This window comes from Podarcis vaucheri, assembly GCF_965113315.1.
Source record: "Podarcis vaucheri genome assembly, chromosome: 16".
Taxonomy (NCBI): Eukaryota; Metazoa; Chordata; class Lepidosauria; order Squamata; family Lacertidae; genus Podarcis; species Podarcis vaucheri.
In genome coordinates this window covers 18,304,839-18,326,821 of record NC_138754.1, presented here as the reverse complement: position 1 = coordinate 18,326,821, position 21,983 = coordinate 18,304,839, and the positions used below count along the sequence as shown (strand labels likewise).

The window sequence follows — 21,983 nt, the reverse complement described above, 5'->3', positions numbered from 1 at the left end:
AGTTCCCGCAGCAACAGTTCTCTTTCCCCCTGCCAGCCCGATACTTGGTACTTTAAATTTTTGTAATCCAACAAGGAGGAGAGGATTCCCAGTTTAAATCAATGCCATGAAAAAAGAAAAGAAACTTGCCTTTACCCTTTCGGTTGCCAATTTCATTAGCGCACGATGTTTCCAATATTTATGTCCCTTTAAATCGCTTCCAGCTGTCAGTTTCTTTGCCTTTGATCTTTAAGCAGTGTGGAAAGACGGACTTCCTTTTTTCGTCCCCCGCTTTCAGCCAAATTCCCGAATTTGTAATCCAAAAGAGAATAATCCTTACTCACGAGTAGATGGTTTGTAATCCAATTCAAAGGAAGAAAGGTCAGCGCTCATCAGCAGCAGCCGCGCGGCTTCACTCCCGCAGAAAGAGCGATGAACTCACAGCACCGCTTCCCCTCCACGCTTCCGGAGCCCCTTACGGGGTCCCTTCTTCGTTTCGGGGGTCGCTCCAGGTGCCCGCCGAGTCCTACAGCCACGAGCTCACTCTACTCGTGGTTTTTCTTGATGGATCGTCGCTGTGCCGTAGCGTACGATCCTTTTCTGCGGAGCCCCACTTCAGAGACTGAAGAGGACCGCCATTGCCGTTTCGCGCCGCCCCCGGAAGTCTCCTTTGTAGTTCTGTTAATTAGTTTTGGTAGTTTAACTTGTCCCCACTTGGGTTTGTTGAAATGCTCAGAAGAATCATAGAATCATAGAGTTGGAAGAGACCACAAGGGCCATTGAGTCCAACCCCCTGCCAAGCAGGAAACACCATCAGAGCACTCCTGACATATGGTTGTCAAGCTTCTGCTTAAAGACCTCCAAAGTAGGAGACTCCACCACACTCCTTGGCAGCAAATTCCACTGTCGAACAGCTCTTACTGTCAGGAAGTTCTTCCTAATGTTTAGGTGGAATCTTCTTTCTTGTAGTTTGGATCCATTGCTCCGTGTCCGCTTCTCTGGAGCAGCAGAAAACAACCTTTCTCCCAACTCCCAACTCCTTTTATATATCAGAAGAAATCTGATTGGTTCTTACGAACACTCTGTAAAAAGCTCTTTTGTGACTAAAACGACCTGGGGCCAAGGGGGCTGGAGACACAGAGAGACAGAGATTATTATAATGCACCCTTCCCAGAGTCTTGCTGGTTCAAGCCTCTGTGTTTATTCTTATTAATCAGAGTTCAATCCTTCCTTTAGTTTGTGAATGCCTCAACCCTCCAAAAGCTTTCCCACTGGGACATCTCTGTATTATGGCCAAGATCTTGAGCCCATCTAATCATAGATTAGGCCAATTCATGGAGGAGGCTATAGGTATGTTTGCACTATTGTGGGTTGTATGCCGCTGAATACTACTTGCTAGGACTCACAAATAGGAAGACTTTTCTTGCACCTAGGTACTGTTTGCTGGCATCTCAAGAGGCCTCTGCTTGGTCACTGTGAGAATAGGATGCTGGATGAAGTGGGCCAATGATCTGATCCAGGAAATGACAAAGACGGTCATTTATTTCTATAAAACTTTTAAGAACTGTACCATATGCTGCAAACATTTCTTTGAGCTCGGAAATTCAAATGGTCCCCAACCAAAAATGCTAAGTCCTGCATGGCCTGCATCTGGAAGATGATGATGTGTCACGGGCACACCGTTGTCCTCTAACCGCTTCTTGTACAACAGCCCATCATCCCGGAGAACATCATATTCACAGGTTAGAAGGAAAGTCTCTGGGAGCTGGCGGATTATGTCATCCTCTGCTAGAAGGGGGGCAAACATTGTCTCAAGACCTCTTTTATTTTGTTCATAAATTTCTTCTGAAAATGGAGCAGGAGCATTAGGGACATAGCCCCTGGCCTTAAATTCTTCTGGAATGTTATCAGCACTGATCCATTTTCGGTATTTCTCCCTCAAATCAGGAGGGATGTGGGCACCTTTTATAACTGGGTCCACATTGATCTCCTTCCCAGTGATATATGTCGAACCAAATTTAACAACTCGTTTCCTGAACAAGGGAGGAACTGATTGGTTTTGCTGATAGGATGGCAAATCAAAGTCCACTGCTTGTAGAAATGGGTAGATCAGGACCTGAGCTCGCACTCTTGGGAGATCCTCTCTGGTCACCAGTTCTTGACAAATAGCTGCAGCAAATGTGCCTCCACTACTGTCCCCAGCAATGGCAATGCAGTTGGGGTCCACTCCGTATTCCTCTGCATTCTTCAGAAAGTGTATTGTAGCAGTTAAACAGTCCAGCACAGGGACTGGATAGGGATGCTCAGGTGCTAAACGAAATCTAAAGAGAAAACAAGATATCACCCACACTCAACATCATACACTTCACAGAAAAGGACCGTTTGCCTGCATTACGTATTGCAAGTGTTGGGAATCTTTTTCACCCCTAGGGCCACATTCCTTTCAGTGCAACCCTATGGGGGCCTGAGACAAAAATAAAAAGCAAATGCAAACTCCCTTTGGAAATCTACACTTGTTCCTACACATAGCCACACACCATTCTTTCCCCTCCAGCTGCTTCCTTCTTGTTTTCCCCTGTCCATATCTGGATCTACACTCACTTTTTAAGTGTTCTTAGAAAGATATTTTAATGTCATTCTAAAATGTAAAGGCATTTGGTTTATCCTTCGCATCCTTTTCTACAACATATACCAAATTATTTGACAGGAATGACTCTGCACTGCCCCCTGGTGTCATGTTTCAATGGCACATTGTTTAAGTTCTTCAACTGGATATCCTAACCCGTTTAAAACTCATTTTGAGTGTTAAAAACCACAACTGTAAATGAGTCCATTAGCAGGTTCCTGTAGCACTGTCTAGCATCCTGTGCATCAGTGAAGTTATAATCCCACTACTAGGTATCTACCTGTCCTCCATCCACAGCTCACCTGATCAGGTTGGCAAGACTCCTAGCAATTGCTAATAGCAATGGATACTAGTCACAAGGATGATGTGCCACTATGAGAGGCAGTAATGCTTCTGAATACCAGTTGCTGGAAACTGGAACTGGGGAGAGAGCTCTTCTGCTCAGGTCCTGCTTGTGCGTTTCCCATTTGGGCATCTGGTTTGCCACTGTGAGAACATGATGCTGGACTAGATGAGTCCCCTTTGACCTGATCCAGCAGATTTCTTACTATGTTCAAAGTCAAAGGGATTTGAGCTAGAAATCTAAATACAAAAATGAACACCCATTCTAAATGTTGGCAAAATCACTATGTTTACAACTTTATAAGGCTGGATGACATTTCACCGATTGAACTTGAGTCCCAACAAGACAGAAGTACTGTTTCTGGGGGGTAAGGGCTGGGTGGGTGTGGGGGACTCCCTGGTCCTGAGTGGGGCAACTGTGCCCCTAAAGGACCAGGTGGGCAGCCTGGGAGTCATTCTGGACTAACAGGTGTCCATGGGGGCACAGGTCAGGTCTGTGTCCAGGGAAGCTGTCTACCAACTCCATCTAGTAGGCTGGCTGAGACCCTGCCTGCCTGCACATTGTCTCACCAGGGTGGTACATGCTCTGGTCATCTCTGGCTTGGACTATTGCAGTGTGCTGGATGTGGGGCTACTTTTGAAGGTGACTTGGAAAGTACAACTAATCCAGAATGTAGCAGCTAGACTGGTGAATGGGAGAAGCAGCCAGGACCACATAACACTAGTCCTAAGAAAACTACATTGGCTCCAACGCCATAGTGAGCTCCATGGGGCATGGCAGGTTGCACTTTTTCGGGAAGTGCTGGGCCTGGGGGTGCCCAAGGTGGCGCATCCCTCCTGGGCACCCACCAGCTGAGGGGGACATAGTGGGAGTGTGCTGCCCCCATGCTGCTTTTTTGGGCAGCACTGGGCCTGCTGGACACCCAAGACGTGTCCCTTCCAGGGGCCCTCCTTGCGTGGCCAACACATCCCCATTGTTTCTTTCTCAGCCACCAGAGGGTGACGGGGGGGGTGCAGCAGCTCTGGTGCACTGTGGGCCAAGCCCCTGGCCACACTGACTTTCCTAGAGGTGCGCTGGGCTCTTGGGACGCTGGTGTACCACCCCCAAAGGTAAGTGCTTCCTGTGGCAAGTCACCCCATACACTTCTGCCTAGCTACTCCACTGATTGGCTCCCAATACGTTTCTGTGCACAATTCAAAATGTTGGTGCTGACCTTTAAATCCGTAAACGACTTGGGCCCTGAAGGAGTGTCTCCACCCCCATTGTCCAACCCAGACTCTGACATCCATCTCCAATGGACTTCTAGTGGTTCCCTCATTGCCAGAGGTGAGGTTACAGGGAACCAGGCAGAGGACCTTTTCCATAATCGCACCCACCCTGAAGAATGCCCTCCCAGCAGATGTCAAGGAGATAAGCACCTATGTAAATTTTAAAATGCATATGAAGACACCCCTGATCAGGGAAGTTTTTAGTCTTTGATTATTTATTGTGTTTTTACTATTTTTTGTCAGGAGCCGACCTGAGTTGCTGGGGCTTGCCAGATGCGTACCATATAAATTATTATATATATATATAATTAATATTCCCTAGGAAAGGTTAGAAACTGAGAGGCATTCCATGTTCTTTCTGATACAATGAGAGTGAAGCCACTTACCCAACAGTCATAACCACTGAATCACTTTGGTGTGCAATGAAACGGCAGACCTTTTCATAGACCTCTGGAAGAAAGCACAAGCCCCACAACCCCTTCATTACAATTTTTCCTGGTCAAGAACACTGATATCATTGTGAGTTGAATCCAATGTTAGTTCTATTGAAAGTAAAACTGTTGAAATATAGAGATAGGTGGATATATCTGCTTATTTATTTATATGTCATAAATTGGATGCGCTTCTTGACTGTAGAAAACAACAATTTTTAATGAATTTCCTCTGGGAAAAACTCAGTTGCATTGAACTCTTTGTAAATGGGGCATCGCTAGCTAAAAACCATTCTGTGGGTTTTACCCTCTCCTGGATAAAAAACAAAAACAAACTTCCACCCGCATTTCTTGGCTTCTTTCCAGTTATTTCTGATCACTTCTGGAAGCACTTACAAAAAAGTCCTTTCGGGCTTGAAGCAGAAACACCTTCTTTGACATTTTAAGGATTTTTCATTGACTGTGATACTAGGAATTAATACAGAACTGGTCACCTTTGTAACAAGAGGTCTCCGCCTGTTTTCTGACCACACAATCCAATCCTACACAAAACTTAAGCTGCCTACAGGAGCGGTACAAACCACTTCCACACCTCACATAGCAAGCATTTCAAGACCTTTACATTAAAGTACCCACTCAAATTATCCTTTTTCAAAAACATTCCAGAGAGCTTACGGATGCTTCCAATGAGTGCAGCGCCTCCATGAAGATAGATGATTCCTCTCCTGTTCCCAGCAGCTGGTGTCTTGGGCCGGTACACCCTCACTGGCACCCCATCAAAAACAAGGTCCTTTATGATCAACTTTGAGTCCTTCCTTGTTGGTATGGCATCGTACATAACCCTGAGGAAGATATGCTTACGGCATATGCCCAGTTTTTCCAGAAACGCTCCCTGTTGAAACCAAAACATTCAGCATTTATGATCAGTCTTAGATAATTTTGCATTTTAAAAAAGTGCATACATGCACTGCCTATGGAACAAACCCCTCACTTGTGAGGCACCTACACTGTATATCCTTTCACTCACCACTCTCCACTTAGAGATTGGGATGTTGTGAAGGTATCTATCTATAGATCTAGATATAGGTACACATATATAAACATATATACACATAAGAACGTAAAAAGAGTCTGTTGGACCTGGCCAATGGCACATCTAGTCCAGGAGCCTGTTCCCAGTTCCTGTGGGAAACCTTCAAGCAAGATCTGAACACGGGAGCCCTTTCCCCTTTCCATATCTGGTGTTCAGAAGCATTGCTGCCTCCAGCTCCAGAGGCAGAGCAAAGGCATAGAGGCTAGTAGCAACCCATAGCCTTCTCCTTCGTGAATTTACCGTACCTTTGGAGAGGTATTCAAATTGGCAGCCATCACTGCCCCTTGTGGGAGTGACTTCCATAATTTGAATATGTTCGGTATGAAGAAGTACTTTCTTCCATCTGTCCTGAATCTTCCAACACTGAGCTTCATTTGATTGTCCACAAGTTCGTGAGAGAGGGAGAAAAACTTTCTCTATCCACTTTCTCCATGTTATGCTAAATTTTATAAACTTCTATCATGTCGCCTATTACTCGCCATTTCTCTAAACTAAAATATTTGAAAGGTGACAGCCCTTCTAGTAGAGGGGCCACCTCATTCCTGTGACATATATAAAATAAACTTACCAGTGCAAATCCATATCCCACTACGAAATCAACAAATATTAAATTTGCACGACCGCTTATTCCTTGAGGCAGGTAGGGCCTGGTAAGACGATAATAAACTCCCCATGCAAGCAGCATGAAGTGAATGAAAATGGTCATATATAATATCAGCATCCACAGGGTTCCACCAAATGCCATTTCCCTTCAACTCAGAAGCACAGAGGTAGAGACTTCGTCTTAGCAATTGCTAAGTGGCTTTTGTACAAGAACAGTCTACAGCATGCAAGAGAACATCCTGTGGCCAACCCACACAGTTGAGAAGAAAACACAAACAGTTTACTAATCAGTTCAGAATTTGCAGGCTATCCATAGCCTCTGAATTTTCATATCCTCTGAAGGATAATCAGATGGGCAAGCACCCTTCTCTTAAGTCAGGTTTTGCCTATGCAACACATCTTCATTTTTGTGGTGCTTGCCCTCCCACACAAAATACTTTGGCATCTTTCATCCCTCATGATTCAGAGAGCGCACGTTATCAGGGATGGCACATCAATGTCAGCGTTAACCTCCTGCCAACAGCAGTAGCACTGCCCCTGTCAGGTCAGTGTGTTGAGCAAAGAGGTTGGCACTGAGCATGCACACAATGGGAGCCAATCCTGCTCTTGCACAAATTTGATTGCTGCACATGCAACTCCGCTTTTCATTTCTTTATAAAAAGAGGCAGCATCCAGCTTTTCAGTTTTCTCTGTGGACAGCTGTCAAGCACGGCACAGTTGAGGACTGTGTAACTCTCCACACTCTTTTTCTTGATGAGGAGCGGGAAATCGTTGAATGGGAAGGATTAGGTGTTCTCACACTGTAAGACATTTCCAAAGAAATCTCCCTCTTCTGCCAGGGGCAGGGAGGGTCCCTCCCAGCAGCCACCAGAAGTAGAAATCAGCAGGACGTTCATGATTTTTCTGAAAGCCACCTGCTTCAGAAATGGGCACATTTATTTTGTCTTCTAAATTGTGATGGTTTTGATACAAGCCCTTCTCTTTCCTAGCGAACGAGAGGCATTTATTGAAGTTCAAGGACACATTCTAGTCAGAAAACAAAGGAGCCAACACCTAGGGGCCAAGGGGTGTTTCCCCCACCGGGAAAATATTTGAGGAGGCCTCCCTCCCCCAAAGTTGACTGACATTGCCATTCAAATGGTCTATATCTTCAAACATTGCTCTAATAAAAATTGGGATGTCCTGTTCATCATCAGCAACAACAACAACTTTATAACAGACACTGCTCCTGCAACACATCTTCATTTTTGTGGTGCTTGCCCTCCCACACAAAATACTTTGGCGTCTTTAATCCCTCGTGATTCAGAGAGCCCAAGTTATCAAGGTTGCGACATCAATGCCAGCGTTGGCATCTTGCCAACAGCGGTGTCACTGCCCTTGCCAGGACAGTCCTTGGAGCATAGAGGACTTTTTTTATTTTTCTGAAATCCACCTGCATCAGAAATGGGCACCTTTATACTGTCTTCTAAATAGTTTGGGGTTTTTGATACAAGTCCTGCTCTTTCCTGGCGAATGAGAGGTGTTATGAAGTTCAAGGAAACATTCTAGCCATAAACCAGGAGCCAACTCCTAGGGGCCAAGGGGTGTTCCCCCACTGGAAAAATATTTGAGGGGGCCTCCCTTCCCCAAAGTCAACAGGCATTGCCATTCAAATGGTGTATACCTTTGAACATTTCTCTGATGAAAATTGGGGTGTCCAATTCTAATAATAATAATAATAATAATAATAATAATAATAATAATAAGCCAGCCATCTGACTGGGGTGCCTCAGCCACTTTAGGTGGCTTCCAACATAAATAAAAACATAACAAAACATAAAACATTACAAAACTTCCCAATACATTGCTTGCTTCAGATGTCTTCTAAAGGCTATATAGTTACTTATCTCCTTGGCTCGGGGGTTGCATAACTCTATACCCTCCAACATTTCTCTGGTGGAAATAGGAACTTCCTAAGGAAAAGTGGGACATTCCAGAATCAAATCAGAAACCAGGATGGCTTTTATAAATGCAGGACTGTCCCTGTAAAATAGGTGTGCTTGAAGGGTCTGATTGTGTGCATCCACTGCATCATGTGTCCGATTATGTGGGTTGGAGCTTACTTGCCCCACAATATTTTATTCAAGCTGGTACCTCTGCCAGGAAAAAGTATTCAACAAGGATTTGAAGTATGGCCCTTGTGGCCTGGTGAAAGGGTGTGCGGACGGGAGGGAGAGGCAAGGGACAGATCTGATTTCACATTGATCTGAGTATTCTTCAAGATGAAAGAACAACCCCCTATAGAACTGCATTCAATGTTTGTTCTACTCAAAGTAGGCCCATTTAAGTGACTAGAGATGACTAGTTGTCAAGAACTACTGGCCAGGCAGGACCTCCCAAGACTGATCCTCATCTACCCATTCCTACAAGTACTTCAATTTGCCAACCTGTCAGCAAAACCATTCAGTTCCTCCCTTGTTGAAGAAACAAGCTGTCTGTCAGGAAACTGCCATCGGAACAGGGGCAGGAAACAGAGGGGCAGTTGTGTTACAGGGAGCCTCCGAAATCATAATCAACCTTTTATTCAACCGTCAGTCAGAAAAAAAGTACATTTGTCAAAACACAGTTAAAAGCTCCAGGAAAATTTTAGAACTTAGCCAACACTAAAATGGGCTAAACAGATAGCCCCATATCAATACAGTCAATTATAATCTTGCGACGCTTAAAAGCTAAAAAAAGAAATTTGGCCACCATGGAAGGTATAGCTCTAGTGACGTTATTCAGCAAGTGTAAAACCTGGTTTTCTCCGGATAGGAAGCTAGATTGACATAGGAGTGGGTCTATAAAATTTTGTCTAAGCTCTGCATAAGAAGGGCAAGTCAAGAGAATGTGTTTGGTGGACTCAACCATACCCATGGCACAATGACAGGTTCTCTGGGCGTATGGTACTCCCCTGTACCTTCCCCAAAATATCGCAGAGTCAAGGACATTTAATCTAGCCGCTGTAAGAAGTCTACGGTATTCCACATAGTGAATTTCTGCAAGGTAGGGGGCTGGTATGGTCCGATAAATCTGGTCCCCTAGGAACATCCCTGGTTTTACCTGGGCTATGTCCTCTTGTCTGGCAATGTCACTCAGTCTCTGGGAGATCACAGCTCTAGCTTGATTGTACGTCATAGACTCAAAGTAAAGGTGAGACAATCTGCAGGATTGAACCTTGTTAGTGACCTCCCTTTCCCACGATGATTGGAAATCGTCCCTCAATATCAAGGGGGCAATACCCACTGGTTTAAAACAAAGCTTGAGCCATAGCCAGAGCTTCGTCTTCAAGGCCACATGCCGTAGAGCTTGTCAGCCGGCCTCTAATCTCACAACCACACCCGCTACCGAGGGGGGAATCCTAAGGACGGCTCTAAGGAATCGCGTTTGGATAGAATCCAATTTCAAAAAATCCCTACGGGAGCCTAAAGAGATGCCCACCAAAAGAAGGGGGGGGGACTTTCATTTGAAATAGTCTCAAAGCTATCTTCACTGATTGAGCCTGATTCTTGGCATATAAGGATCTAATCTGGATGGCTGCTTTAGATGCGTTAGTTGTTATATAGTCTCTATGGGCCAGAAAAGACCTATTTGACCGTATTACTTGTCCCAGATATTTAAAGCAGTTAACCTGCTCTAAGGGGATCCCATTCATCGACCATCGATGGAGTCTCGGTCGGGCAGAGAAGACCATGATCTTGGTCTTAGCATAGTTGGGTTGGAGCTCATGCTGATCACAGTATTCATGTAGAGCTTGCAACATTCTCCTCAGTCCAATAGGGGATCTGGCAAGAAGTGCGGAATCATCCGCATACAGAACAACATTCAGAGATCGGCCTGCTAATTTGGGGGGGGTAGAAAGCATCATTGGCCATGTGAGTCACCAGTGAGTTAATGTAAAAATTAAACAATGCTGGGGCCAATAGACAACCCTGTCTTACCCCTCTATTGGTGGTAACAGGGTTGGAGACTAAGCCTTTATTGTCTAGCCTGATTCTCAGGAAGGTGTTTGTATGGAGGCTGATAATCAGATGAAGGAGACGACGATCGATCTTTGTAGCAGCCAGTTTTGTCCATAGCTGCTTTCTAGAGATTCGATCAAATGCCTGCTTAAGGTCAATAAAAGCCACATGAAGAACCTTTGGGGCTTTGCCGGCATACTTTTCCGCCAGGTGATTCAAGGTTAATATTTGGTCTGTAGTAGATCTTCCAGGGCGAAAACCCGCCTGTTCATCGGCAATGATATTGTCGTCCTCCATCCATTTCGATAGTTTGTTTAGCAGGTACCCCGAGTAAATCTTCCCAATGACATTTAGCAAGCTGATTGGCCTAAAGTTGCTCGGCTCTGTACGTGGGCCTTTCTTATGTATTAATACAATCAACGCCGAGCTCCAGCTTGAGGGAAATTTTGCTGTTTTGTTTATATACGTGTAAAGTGCTGCTAAAAGTGGGATCCACCAATCTTTATTTGTTTTGATGGCATCAATGGATATAAGGTCATCACCAGGGGCCTTGCCTGCTTTAAATCGATCTATGAGAGTTTCAACTTCAGGGCATGTAACTGGGTCCCAATCGGGCAGTGCTTCCGGCTCCACCGTATCTCCACAGGCATCATGAGCTGCATACAGATCGGCGAAGTATCTTTCCCAAGTGTCCGCTGAGATGTGGGGTTCTATTCTTGCAAGCGGCCTACCCAGGTATCTGGAAATTAACTGCCAAAAAGAGGCTGGATTTCTGTTCTCTGCAGCTATCAAAAGGTTGTTCCAATTGTTTCTTTCTGCCTCGAGCTTCTTTTCCTTTAGTAGGGCTTTATAACTTCTCCTGAGGGTGATAAGACGGTTATTTGGCATGGGGTCATTTGATGCTCTGTATGCCAACCATTCATTATACAGATGATTCTTGAAGTTTTTGCATTCCTCATCGAACCATTTTTTGTGGAAAAACTGTTTACCATGCTTTGTGGGGGACCGAGCTAGTGTTGGTTTTAGAAGTTCTACTAGATCGTCATACATTGGTAGAGGCTCATCCGCCTGTATAAGGGAAACCCTTTTTATTTGGAGCTGATCAGACCAGAGAAGTTCGTTCAACTGCTGGGCCGAATTGGAGGTCCATTTAAGGGCTGTAGGTCTTATCTCCAGATGATCATTTGATAGGTGCACAAAGGAGTGCCTATCAAGTTCGTCAGCCAGAGTCAAGGAAATTTCTAGAGGGAAGTGATCACTCTCCAATCTTGAAGCCACCTTAAAGCTGGATATTTTGGGGGTAAGGTCAGTAGATATCCATACAAAATCAATAGTGGATGCACGTGAACCTGACCAATAGGTGAATTCGGCAGGGTAGTCCGAGCTGACTGCCCCATTTAACAGAAGGAAATTGAGGGCCAGCAAGGTTTGCCTGCATTTGAAACCTGCGTAAGTGGCTATGTTATCTTTGAATTTCCTTGGTAAAAGATGTGTAGTCATAAGAGGTGAGGAAGGGTACTTGCTAAATTTAGAGAATAAGATTTGGTCAGTGTGTGACAGGCGAGAGCCTCCGAAAATCTTGTGAAGCAGTTCCTCTTCCGGTGATGAGGAAAGCCCCACCTCCAGTGGGGAAGAGGGAAAAGGACCAGAGGATGCTGGTGGGAGCCTCAGCACCGCTCCTGGCCAAGCTGGCCAGGAGGGAAGCATGCCCCTTCCGTTGCCCACCCTGCGCAGAAGTCTAAAGCGCAAAGAGGGAAGGAAAAGGCTGGGAGTAACGAGACTTTTATGTTGGGGGAGGTCCAGGAAACAACCACTCCCGGATTCTGCTAGCGATTGAGGCAGATATGAACTTTGGGGTTCTGCACTGTAAATAGTTTTGCACCAAAATAAAACCTGTAAAAGACAGGTCGGAGTCCTGCCTGATTACCCGTGAGCAACCACCCTTGCCACCTGTCACTGTCAAACTCGGCGTAAGATGTCTCACTGAACAGATGGTCAATCTGGATGGAATTATGAAAAGCACCCTTTTCCCAGAAAAGGGAAATACTAGAAAATGGATCAGCCAATAACATTCCAAAATGATTTAAATCTAGGGGCTTTGACTCTACAGCACCTGCTCCATAAATACTTTATGAAATTTGTAAATCAGCTGGTGAAGCAATGTTTGCCCCCCCTGTTAGTGGAGGATACCATTATCCGCCAGCTCCCTGAGATTTTCATTTTAACCTGTGAGTATGATGTTCCCCGAGACGACTGTTGTTCAAGAAGCGGCCAGAGGATGGTGGTGTGCTAATGACATGGTGTGTTCCCACTTGTGATTCCTAGCAATTGGCATTCAGAAGCATACAGCCTGCAATAGTGAAGAGAGAACATAACCATAGCCTCCTCCAGGAGAGGTGGGGGCAGGAGGAAGAGGTGTGGAAGCCCTTGACTACACCAGCCTGACTTATCTCTCCCTTCCCTCCTGCATAGGGAAGTTTTTAATATCTAATGCTGTATTTTTTTAACATTTGATTGGGAGCCGCCCAGAGTGGCTGGGGAGACTCAGCCAGATGGGCGGGGTATAAATAATATAATATAATATAATATAATATAATATAATATAATATAATATAATATAATATAATATAATATAATATAATATAATATAATATAATATAATATAATATTATTATTATTATATACATTCTTTCCTCATTTCCTGGCTGTTACAGGTTCCTGCAGTTTACTGATTCTCTTCCAAGTCAGTCTCCAACCTGCCACCCCCCCTTCTCCTGGTGCTCACTCATCAAAATCCAGCCACCCTCCTCAGTGTCCAGCCAGTCCCTGACAGTTACCGGTAGTCATGATGCCCAATAATGGAACCTCTGGACTTCCCATTTGGGGATGGCACTGTGAACAGCGTCTCTCATCTCTCTCCAGAATAACAAGCTTTCAAACCACTGACTTACCAGACTGCTTGGATAAAGACTTAAAGCATCAGGTAAATAAAACCTCCCACTAGATTCTGTTAAACTTCAGTTGCTTATTATCAGTTAGATATTACAGGTTTATAGACTAGATGGTAAATGCTCAGCTTATTTTCAGTTACTTCAATTTATTAACACAGTTGTTGTCACTGCTTAATACATTGGTTTTCAAACAAGGTGGTTGTTTCTGTCAGTTCCCCAACCTTTTGACCATCCCATTCCTGAGGTACTCTAAATGGACAACAGACACAGGGGATCAGAACACCCCTCTTAAATGGTTTGGGAGTCTTCTCTTTCTAGAAGATCTCTCCCCTCCTGACTGGAATGAGACTTCAGTAGACTGTTACCTCACAGCTTCTACTTCTCCTGGCTCAAACTCAGCCCTCCAACTAACTCCTGCCTTAATACTCTCGCAGGACACTCCACACCAGGGGTCAGCAACCTTTTAAAGCCGTGGGCCAGTCCACTGTCCCTCAGACCATGTGGTGGGCTGGACTATTATTTTTTTTGGGGGGATGAAGTAATTTCTATGCCCCACAAGTAACCCAGAGATGCTGTCAGGGAACTGCCATCAGTGCTGGAAGGAGAGAGCAAAACCAGAGGGATTCCAGAGAGCGTCCAGGGATCGGGAGAAGCAGCCCATCTTCTGGGGAAGAGAATCAGCGTAGCACCAGTGGAGAAGGGGGGCAGATGGGGGAAGCGGCGAGGCGGTCTCATGACTCCTTGCCTGGGACTAGCGGGGAGAATAGGGGTCCTCCGTTGCCCACGCCCTCCTTGCGCAGAAGGCTTTTGCGCAGAGAGAGTAGGAGGAGACTAGGCATCAAAGAGCTTCTTTGCTGGAAGAAGTTTAAGAAACGCCCACTGACGGATTCTGCCAGCGATTGAGTCAGCCACGGGTGAGTGGCTGTCCGGACAGAAAAGGTTCACTTTGGCAACCCACCCAGGTGTTTGCACCCAGCCGGGGAGATAGACACCTGCTTACGCACAAGCAACCCCTAGAACCATTACAGATGCATTTTAAATAAAAGCAAATATTCTGCTCATGTAAAAACACCAGGCAGGCCCCACAAATAACCCAGAGATGCATTTTAAATAAATAGACACATTCTACTCATGTACAAACACACTGATTCCTGGACCATCTGCGGGCCAGACTGACAAGGCGATTGGGCCGCATCCGGCCCCCAGGCCTTAGGTTGCCTACCCCTGCTCCACACAGCCCTTCGTACTAAGCTCAGAGGCTCCTTTCTCTAGCTTTAGATTATTTTCCTCAGAGTGGATGTTTCTACGCAGAAGGGAATGAAAAAATATTTACTTTCATGTTGACATCATTCACTCTAGTTAGCTCTAGTTAGATCTCCTTTCTCCCACACTATTGGGATAAATGGGCCAATAATTTGTTTAAATTTTATTGACCCCCCTTTACCTTTTGAAGCTCTTGGATCAGTAAACAGCATCATTCTTGTGAATAGACCTTAGAGAGCAGACTTTACCTGTCGCAATCACACACCGACAGATGCTTGTACGTAAGAAAACAGTAAAGCTGGTTATTGTAGGAAATACTTGGAAGGAAAAGGTATCAAGTTCTAGATTTATGAACTAGACTTGAGAAGAAAAAGGCAGCCCTGCTTGCTCTTTTGTTGTCTCAGGATAGTTTGAAGGTGCTCCCTCATCTTAGACTCCAAGAGAGAAATAGGAGGAGGAAAAGGAAAACAGGCTGTAACCTCAGATGAAGCAGACTAATCAAGGAAGAGATGGAGAAGTCAGCTGAGAGGTTAAAGGCACAGGGATAGTCTGGGAGTCTGGGGGGCCTCACTCTGCCTTAACCCCATGCAAATGCCTCTTCTGGAATTCCAAGGTGATTTGATAAGGCTAAAAAAGGGAGAAGAAACTAAAGAATTTGTGACAGATTGGTTTCAGTACTTTTGAATAAATGAGCTATTCAGGAAAGATGAAGAGAAAGGATTTGCAGGAGAAGAATCAGAATTTGGGATCTTCTTGGAATGGGAGACCAAAGACAAGTTGGTGAAGAAGGCAATGATTCATTGGGTGTCTTATTTTGGATACAGTATAGAATTATCAGCATGGGAAAAATTATGGAATAACATGATAAAATTCTCATCTTGTTATGCAGTTAGAGAAAACATCCAAAAAATAATCTCTAGATGGCATTTAATGCCCAGCAAACAGGTTAAAATGTAGAAAAGAGGATCCAACTTATGTTGGAAATGTTTAGACAAGGGGAGCTCATTAATCCGCATGTGTTGGCAATGCAAACTTGCAAAAAAATAATAATACTGGAGAATGATTTATGAAGAACTGAAGAATATTCTTAAATGTTCCTTCCCCAAGAAGCCAGAAGCATTCCAGTTTGCTATAATAGGACAGGAGATTCCAGATAAAGTAAAAAAAACTTCTTTCTTTACGCAACAGCAGGAGCAAGGGTGCTATACGCTAAAATGTGGAAGGAGAGGAAAATCCCAACCAAAGACCAGTGGTTGCTTAAACTAATAGAATATGTAGAATTAGCCACGATGACAGCCAAAATAAGAAATACAAAGAGATAAACAGTATCAAGCGAGTGGGAACAACAAGAGGAGTATTTAAGTAGAAGCAGTATAAATATAAATTTACAAGTAGAGATAAACATGAACACCAGTAAACACATGAAAACAGTAAACACCAGTAAACAAAGAGTGAAAACATTGCCTCAAGATCTCTTTTATGTTGTTCATAAAGTTCTTCTGAAAATGGGGCTGGAGCTTTAAGGACATAGCCCCAACCTTAAATTCTTCTGGAATGTTATCAGCACTGATCCATTTTCGGTATTTCTCCCGTAAATTAGGAGGGAGAGGAGCGCCTTTTATCCACGTTTATCTCCTTCCCAGTGATATATGTCGAACCAAATTTAACAACTCGTTTCCTGAACAAGAGAGGAACTGATTGGTTTTGCTGATAGGCTGGCAAATCAAAGTCCACTGTTTGTAGGAATGGGTAGATCAGGATCTGAGCTCGCAGTCTTGGGAGATCCTCTCTGGTCACCACTTCTTGACAAATAGCTGCAGCAAATGTACCTCCACTACTGTCCCCAGCAATGGCAATGCAGTTGGGGTCCACTCCGTATTCCTTTGTATTCTTCAGAAAGTGTATTGCAGCAGTTCAACAGTCCAGCACAGGAACTGGATAGGCCCCTAGCAACTCCACTTTTCATTCATTCATTTATTTCATTTATTTATAAAAAGAGGCAGCATCCAGGTTTTCAGTTTTCTCTGTGGACAGCTAGTCAAGCATGGCACAGTTAGGCGCCCCCCCAAAAAAAACTCCCCATAGAGGCGCCCTTCCCCCCGGCTGACATTTCTGCGCAGGGGAAAGGAAGATGCTTGAGTCCGCTCACCGCTCCACCGGACTCTACTGCGGAAGCCACACACCGCCACCACAAGCACCGGATCTTCCAATTAGAGATAAAAGCCAAATCAAGCATTTTTTTTAAAAGGAATTAGGCGTAAATTGACTGATTTGGTGAAACGGAAGCAAAAAAGGAAGTCGGCTTCTGATTTCTGCGGACAGGCTCTGCAAGGGGATTTTTTTATTTTTGTATTTTTGTATGGGGAGCAGAGTGGCATTTGCAGCTATGGAGATTTAGTAAAAGTTTAACTTTGGACTTTTGAGACTCTCTTTCCTTGGGATACATACTGAACAGCTGTGTCAAGTTGCCCTTTCGATACAAATTGATTTGTAATGATTTGTTAGGTCTCTGGACCGTAATAAAGATTGATTGGATACAAATTGACATTTGGACAGAATTTGACAGGTTGCTACTTTGGCAGAGTAGAAAGTAAAAAGACTTGGATAAAAGTGTTGTGGAAATACAAGCCCCAATTTTAAACCCTGGAACTTAGTGGCACAAAGCCAAAGCTAAGCAGGAGAACTCTCCATCACACTAGGGGAGAAATTCCCCAAGAAGGAAGGAGAACCTGGAATAGTTTTGGAATTAATATTTAGTGCTTATTGAAGACCAGGGTATTTACGCAATACTACCTGCCAAGAAATAACTTTAATATCTTTGGACATTCTGGATGTACATATTTTAAGCCTAAAGGTTGGAAGATTTGGATTACAATATATAGTTCACTTGGATTTACATTTTGGATTTTAGAAATTTTGGACTTTGGACATTCTGGACGTATATATTTTAAGCTTAAAGGTTGGAAGATTTGGATTACAATATACAGTTCAAAATAAAAGCATTCAGTTATGGGGAAACTTTCTGGCCTAGAACTGGCTGGTAAACAAGACACAGGAGCTGTCACAAGGAAATCTGCTATTGATAGGAGACGTGCAAGTATACAGGAAGAGACAATGGAAAAAACAGGGGAAACAGAACATACTGACCTTCTCACACAGCAACTTATGGAATTTAGACAGGAGATGGTGCAGTCAATGAAAAATTTGGCTCAACAAGTGCATTTGGATATGGAAAAATCTAATAAATTACTGACAGAACAATTTGGAAAATTAGGTGAGAAGGTCAATGTTATGTTTCCAAGGGGTTGCTCGAGAGCAAGCAGGCAAATACCTCCCTATTTGGCTGTGAAGCCTTACTTTTGCTGCAAAAATAAACTTTATCTGTCCAGAGCGCCACTCTCCCGTGGCTGACTCATTCACTGGCAGAATCCGTGAGTGGGCGGGGCTTAAACTTTCCCCAGCAAAGTAATTTCTTGACGCCCAGTCTGCGCCTCCCCTCTCAGTGCAAAACCTTACTGCGCAAGTAGGGTGTGGGTAACGGTGGAACTCTCCCCTCCCCACTTTACCCAGACAAGGTGTCTCGCCTCCTCCGAACCCTGCAGCTCCTCTCCACTGGAGGCGTGGTTACTCTCCCCCACCGAGGAGGAGCTGCTTTCCACGACGTTTGGGGGCTCTCTGTAATCCATCCGACTTTTCCTCTCTCCCTCCTGCACCGATGGCAGTTCCCTGACAGTCAATAATTTAGAAACGAAAGTTGATAAGTTAGAAAAAACTATTGAAGAGTTAGGACATTTGAAGGAAGAACGAAAAGCTGTTATGGGGACGGTGGGAGGTCTACAAGAGAAACAAAATGACTTGGAAGATCAAATCCTCCTCTTGCAGTTGAGAGAGAGGGGGAAAACAGTGAGAATAAGAGGCCTACCAGATTCAGAAGCAGACAAGAACTTAGAAACATATGTTACAAAGACAATTGCAGAATGGATAGGGGAGAGGCAAGAGTGGGTGGCAGAAATGACTAAGAGCTGTTTCAGGGTACGGACGAGAGAAAGTTGACAGAGAAGGCAGCCAGGAGATGTCTTATTAAAATTTGCTACAAAAAATAAATAAATGAGGGATGCAATTCTTCAGAAAAGTTTTGAGGACAATCTCGTGGTTGCTGGAAAGAAAGTCAATATTTTTCAGGAGATTCCATTTAAACTTAAACTCAGAAGACAAAAATACCGTTTTTTTACAACAGCGTTGAGAAGAGTAGACATTAAATATAAATGGGAATACCCAGAGGGGATCTTGTTTACATTTATGAAAAAGATAAATAGGCTGACAACAGAATACCAGGCCAAAGAATTTTTTGAAAAACACAGAAGAGACCTAAACACTGGACATGACAACCCACTAGCAGAACAAGCAGCTGCTTTGGAGCGGCTTTCACTGGAAGGAGCAACAGGTGGAAAACCAGATATTGTAAGCTACTCTGACAATGGCCAATCTTAAAATACTAAGCTGGAATGTTAACGGTTTGAATAGCAAAGCTAAATGTAACAGAATTGTACATGTAATCTCAAAACAAAAATTGGATATAATTTGTCTTCAGGAAACACATATTGCATACTTTTCTAAATTCTGTTCTTCCTCTGAGTCTGGTAGCCCTCTTATTCTCACTGTTCTTTCCCTCCCTCTCAGCTGCAAACGAAAAATTTGATCTTCCAGATCACTTTGTTTCTCTTGCAGGCCTCCCACCATTCCCATAACAATTTTCTGTTCCTCCTTCAAATGTCCTATCTCCTCGCTGTTTTTTTTCCAAATTGTCAACTTTAGTTTCTAAATTATTGACCTTCTCACCCAATTTCCCAAATTGTTCTGTCAGCAATTTATTAGATTTTTCCAAATCTGAATGCACTTGCTAAGCCAAATTTTTCATGGACCGAACCATCTCCTTTCTAAATTCAGTAAATTGCTGTGTGAGAAGGACAGCATGTTCTGCTTTCCCTATTTTTTCTGTTATTGTCTCTTCTTGTACACTTGCACGTCTCCTTTCACTAGTGGCCTTCCTTGTAACAGCACCTGCATCCTGTTTTCCTGCCATATCTAAACTAGAGAGTTTTCCCACAGTTTAATGTCTTAATAATAATAATAATAATAATAATAATAATAATAATAATAATAATTTATTTATACCCCACCAATCTGGCTGGGGTTCCCCAGCCACTCTGGGCGGCTTCCAACAAAACACTAAAATACAATAACCTATTAAACATTAAAAGCTTCCCTAAACAGGGCTGCCTTCAGATGTCTTCTAAAAGTTTGGTAGTTGTTTTTCTCTTTAACATCTGGTGGGATGGCGTTCCACAGGGCGGGTGCCACTACTGAGAAGGCCCTCTGTCTGGTTCCCTGTAACTTGGCTTCTCGCAGCGAGGGAACCGCCAGAAGGCCCTCGGCACTGGACCTCAGTGTCCGGGCAGAACGATGGAGGTGGAGACGCTCTTTCAGGTATACTGGACTGAGGCCATTTAGGACTTTAAAGGTCAGCACCAACACTTTGAATTGTGCTCGGAAACGTACTGGGAGCCAGTGTAGGTCTTTCAAGACTGGTCTCGGTGGTCAGTGGTGTCAAAAGCCGCTGAGAGATCCAGCAGAACTAGGAAAGAGCTCTCACCTTTGTCCCTAGCCCGCAACCAAGGCAGTTTCATGAGGCCTGAATCCCGACTGGAAGGGATCCAAATGGTCCACTTCTTCCAGGCGTGCCTGAAGTTGTTCAGCAACCACTCGCTCAATCACCTTGCCCAAGAATGGAAGATTTGAGCCTGGGATATTATGATCTGTTCAAGGTCACACCTGTGTTTCTTGGTTCTGCCCAAAAGTGAAAGTATTTCACCACTCCCAGGCTAAACCATAATTTTTTTCCTTTACCCCATAAATGTTACCCCCCCTCCCTACCAGTCCCTTCCATACAATGAAAAAAACAACAAAAAGATGGGAGAGAGTAAAAAGTCCAATAAACCCATAAAAAACAGGAAATGACTGTTGTTGCTCTCAGACCCCTTGCACCCCAGCCAAATCTTTCTATGTTCAAAATTACATACCCTATATCAAATAGGACATTTCTTACCCAGATCAAAGCCTAGAATTAAACAAAAACCAACAGAAACTATTAATATAGAGTTGTGTACTTCTCTTCAGTAGTTCTTTTCCTTTTCAAAGAGGTGGCGGCAAATAAAAGGTTATTCAAATTTATAATTGTAATTCAAAATATAAATCCAAATGTATTGTTCTCCAATATATTGTAATCCAAGTCTTCCAATTTTAAGGTTTGAGAGATATGCGTCCAAGACTATCCAAAATTGTTGGCAGGTAGTATTGCATAAATTCCCCTGGTTTTCAGTAGATACTGAATATAACTCCAGCTATTCCAGGTTCTCTTTCCTTCTTGGGGAATTTCCCCCCCAATATAATAGAGAGTTCTCCTACTTAGCCTCTGTTTTGTATCACCAAGTTCCAGGGCTTAAAATTAAAGCTTGTATTTCCACAGCTCTTTTATACAAGTCTTTTTGCTTTCTACTCTGCCAAAGTACCAATCTGTCAAACTCTGTCCAGCTGTCAAATTGTATCCCATGAGTATCCAAAGGACAACTTGACACAACTGGAACTAATATGTGTCTAAAAGAGAGTCTCACAAATGTCAGAATACTACAAAGTCTCCATTAGCTGCAATTACTCTCTGCTCCCATTCACAAAAAGTCCCCTTGCAGAGCTTGCCCACAGAAATCGGAAGCTGACTTCCTTTTTGGCTTCCTTTTTACCAAATCAGTCAATTTAAAGCTAATTTCTTCTCTAAAAGCTTTATTTGGTTTGTACCTCTTAATTGGAAAATCCACTGCTTATGGTGGCAGTGTGTGGCTTTGGCTGCAGGATGCATTAGAGCTATGAGCGGACTCAAGCCTCTTTCTTCCCTGACGCAACACCGGCAGCTGGGGGGTTGGATTACGGCGAGTTACCAATGCTCCGCTGGACCCCTGGAGTCTCCACTCTTCCGTGGGGATTTTTCGGGGGGCGCCTAGCCCTGGAGCTCACCCCTAAAGCCCTGACAGCCTAGACCGTGTCCTTCCTTAATAGGACAACACGGAACTCACCACCATTTCCCTTTGCAGTGGACCGGAAGTCTGCGTCCTGTTCCTCCTTACCCATCATCTCCCCATGCTGGCCTGTGGCATTATCTTCTTGTCAGGATCAGCACTAGTGACCTCCCATTTGGATTACTGCAATGGGTTCCACATGAAGGTGACCTTCAAAATGTTCTGGAAACTTTGGTTAGTGCTGACAATAGCTGTGGGGACACAGCTTGGGGCTGTGCAGCAGAACCATATCTCATCAGTCCCTCACCCTCTTTCGTAGATCCCAGTCTGCTTTCAGGTGTACATATCTGGTCGGAAGAGGTACATATAGAAAGAT

General features: G+C 44.0%; 1 protein-coding gene across 1 annotated transcript; it reads right to left on the bottom strand.

Annotated features, from left to right (window-relative positions):
• Nucleotides 1-1,503: 1,503 nt before the first annotated feature.
• On the bottom strand, nt 1,504-7,141 carry LOC309521446 (arylacetamide deacetylase-like 4). Its single transcript, XM_082203947.1, has 4 exons — nt 6,309-7,141; nt 5,323-5,539; nt 4,603-4,666; nt 1,504-2,300 (listed from the first exon to the last, which is right to left on the bottom strand). The coding sequence occupies exons 1-4, from the start codon at nt 6,483-6,485 to the stop codon at nt 1,526-1,528; spliced, it is 1,233 nt and encodes a 410-aa protein (XP_082060073.1). The 5' UTR covers nt 6,486-7,141; the 3' UTR covers nt 1,504-1,525.
• Between the last annotated feature and the right edge of the window lie 14,842 nt (nt 7,142-21,983).

Excerpts from the sequence above, each read along its gene's own strand:
- LOC309521446 (XM_082203947.1), bottom strand. The coding sequence starts at position 6,485 with ATGGCATTTGGTGGAACCCTGTGGATGCTGATATTATATATGACCATT. Across the intron at positions 5,540-6,308 it reads TGGGATATGGATTTGCACTG|GGAGCGTTTCTGGAAAAACT; the intron begins GTAAGTTTATTT and ends TGGTTTCAACAG. Across the intron at positions 2,301-4,602 it reads TCAGTGGTTATGACTGTTGG|ATTTCGTTTAGCACCTGAGC; the intron begins GTAAGTGGCTTC and ends TTTTCTCTTTAG.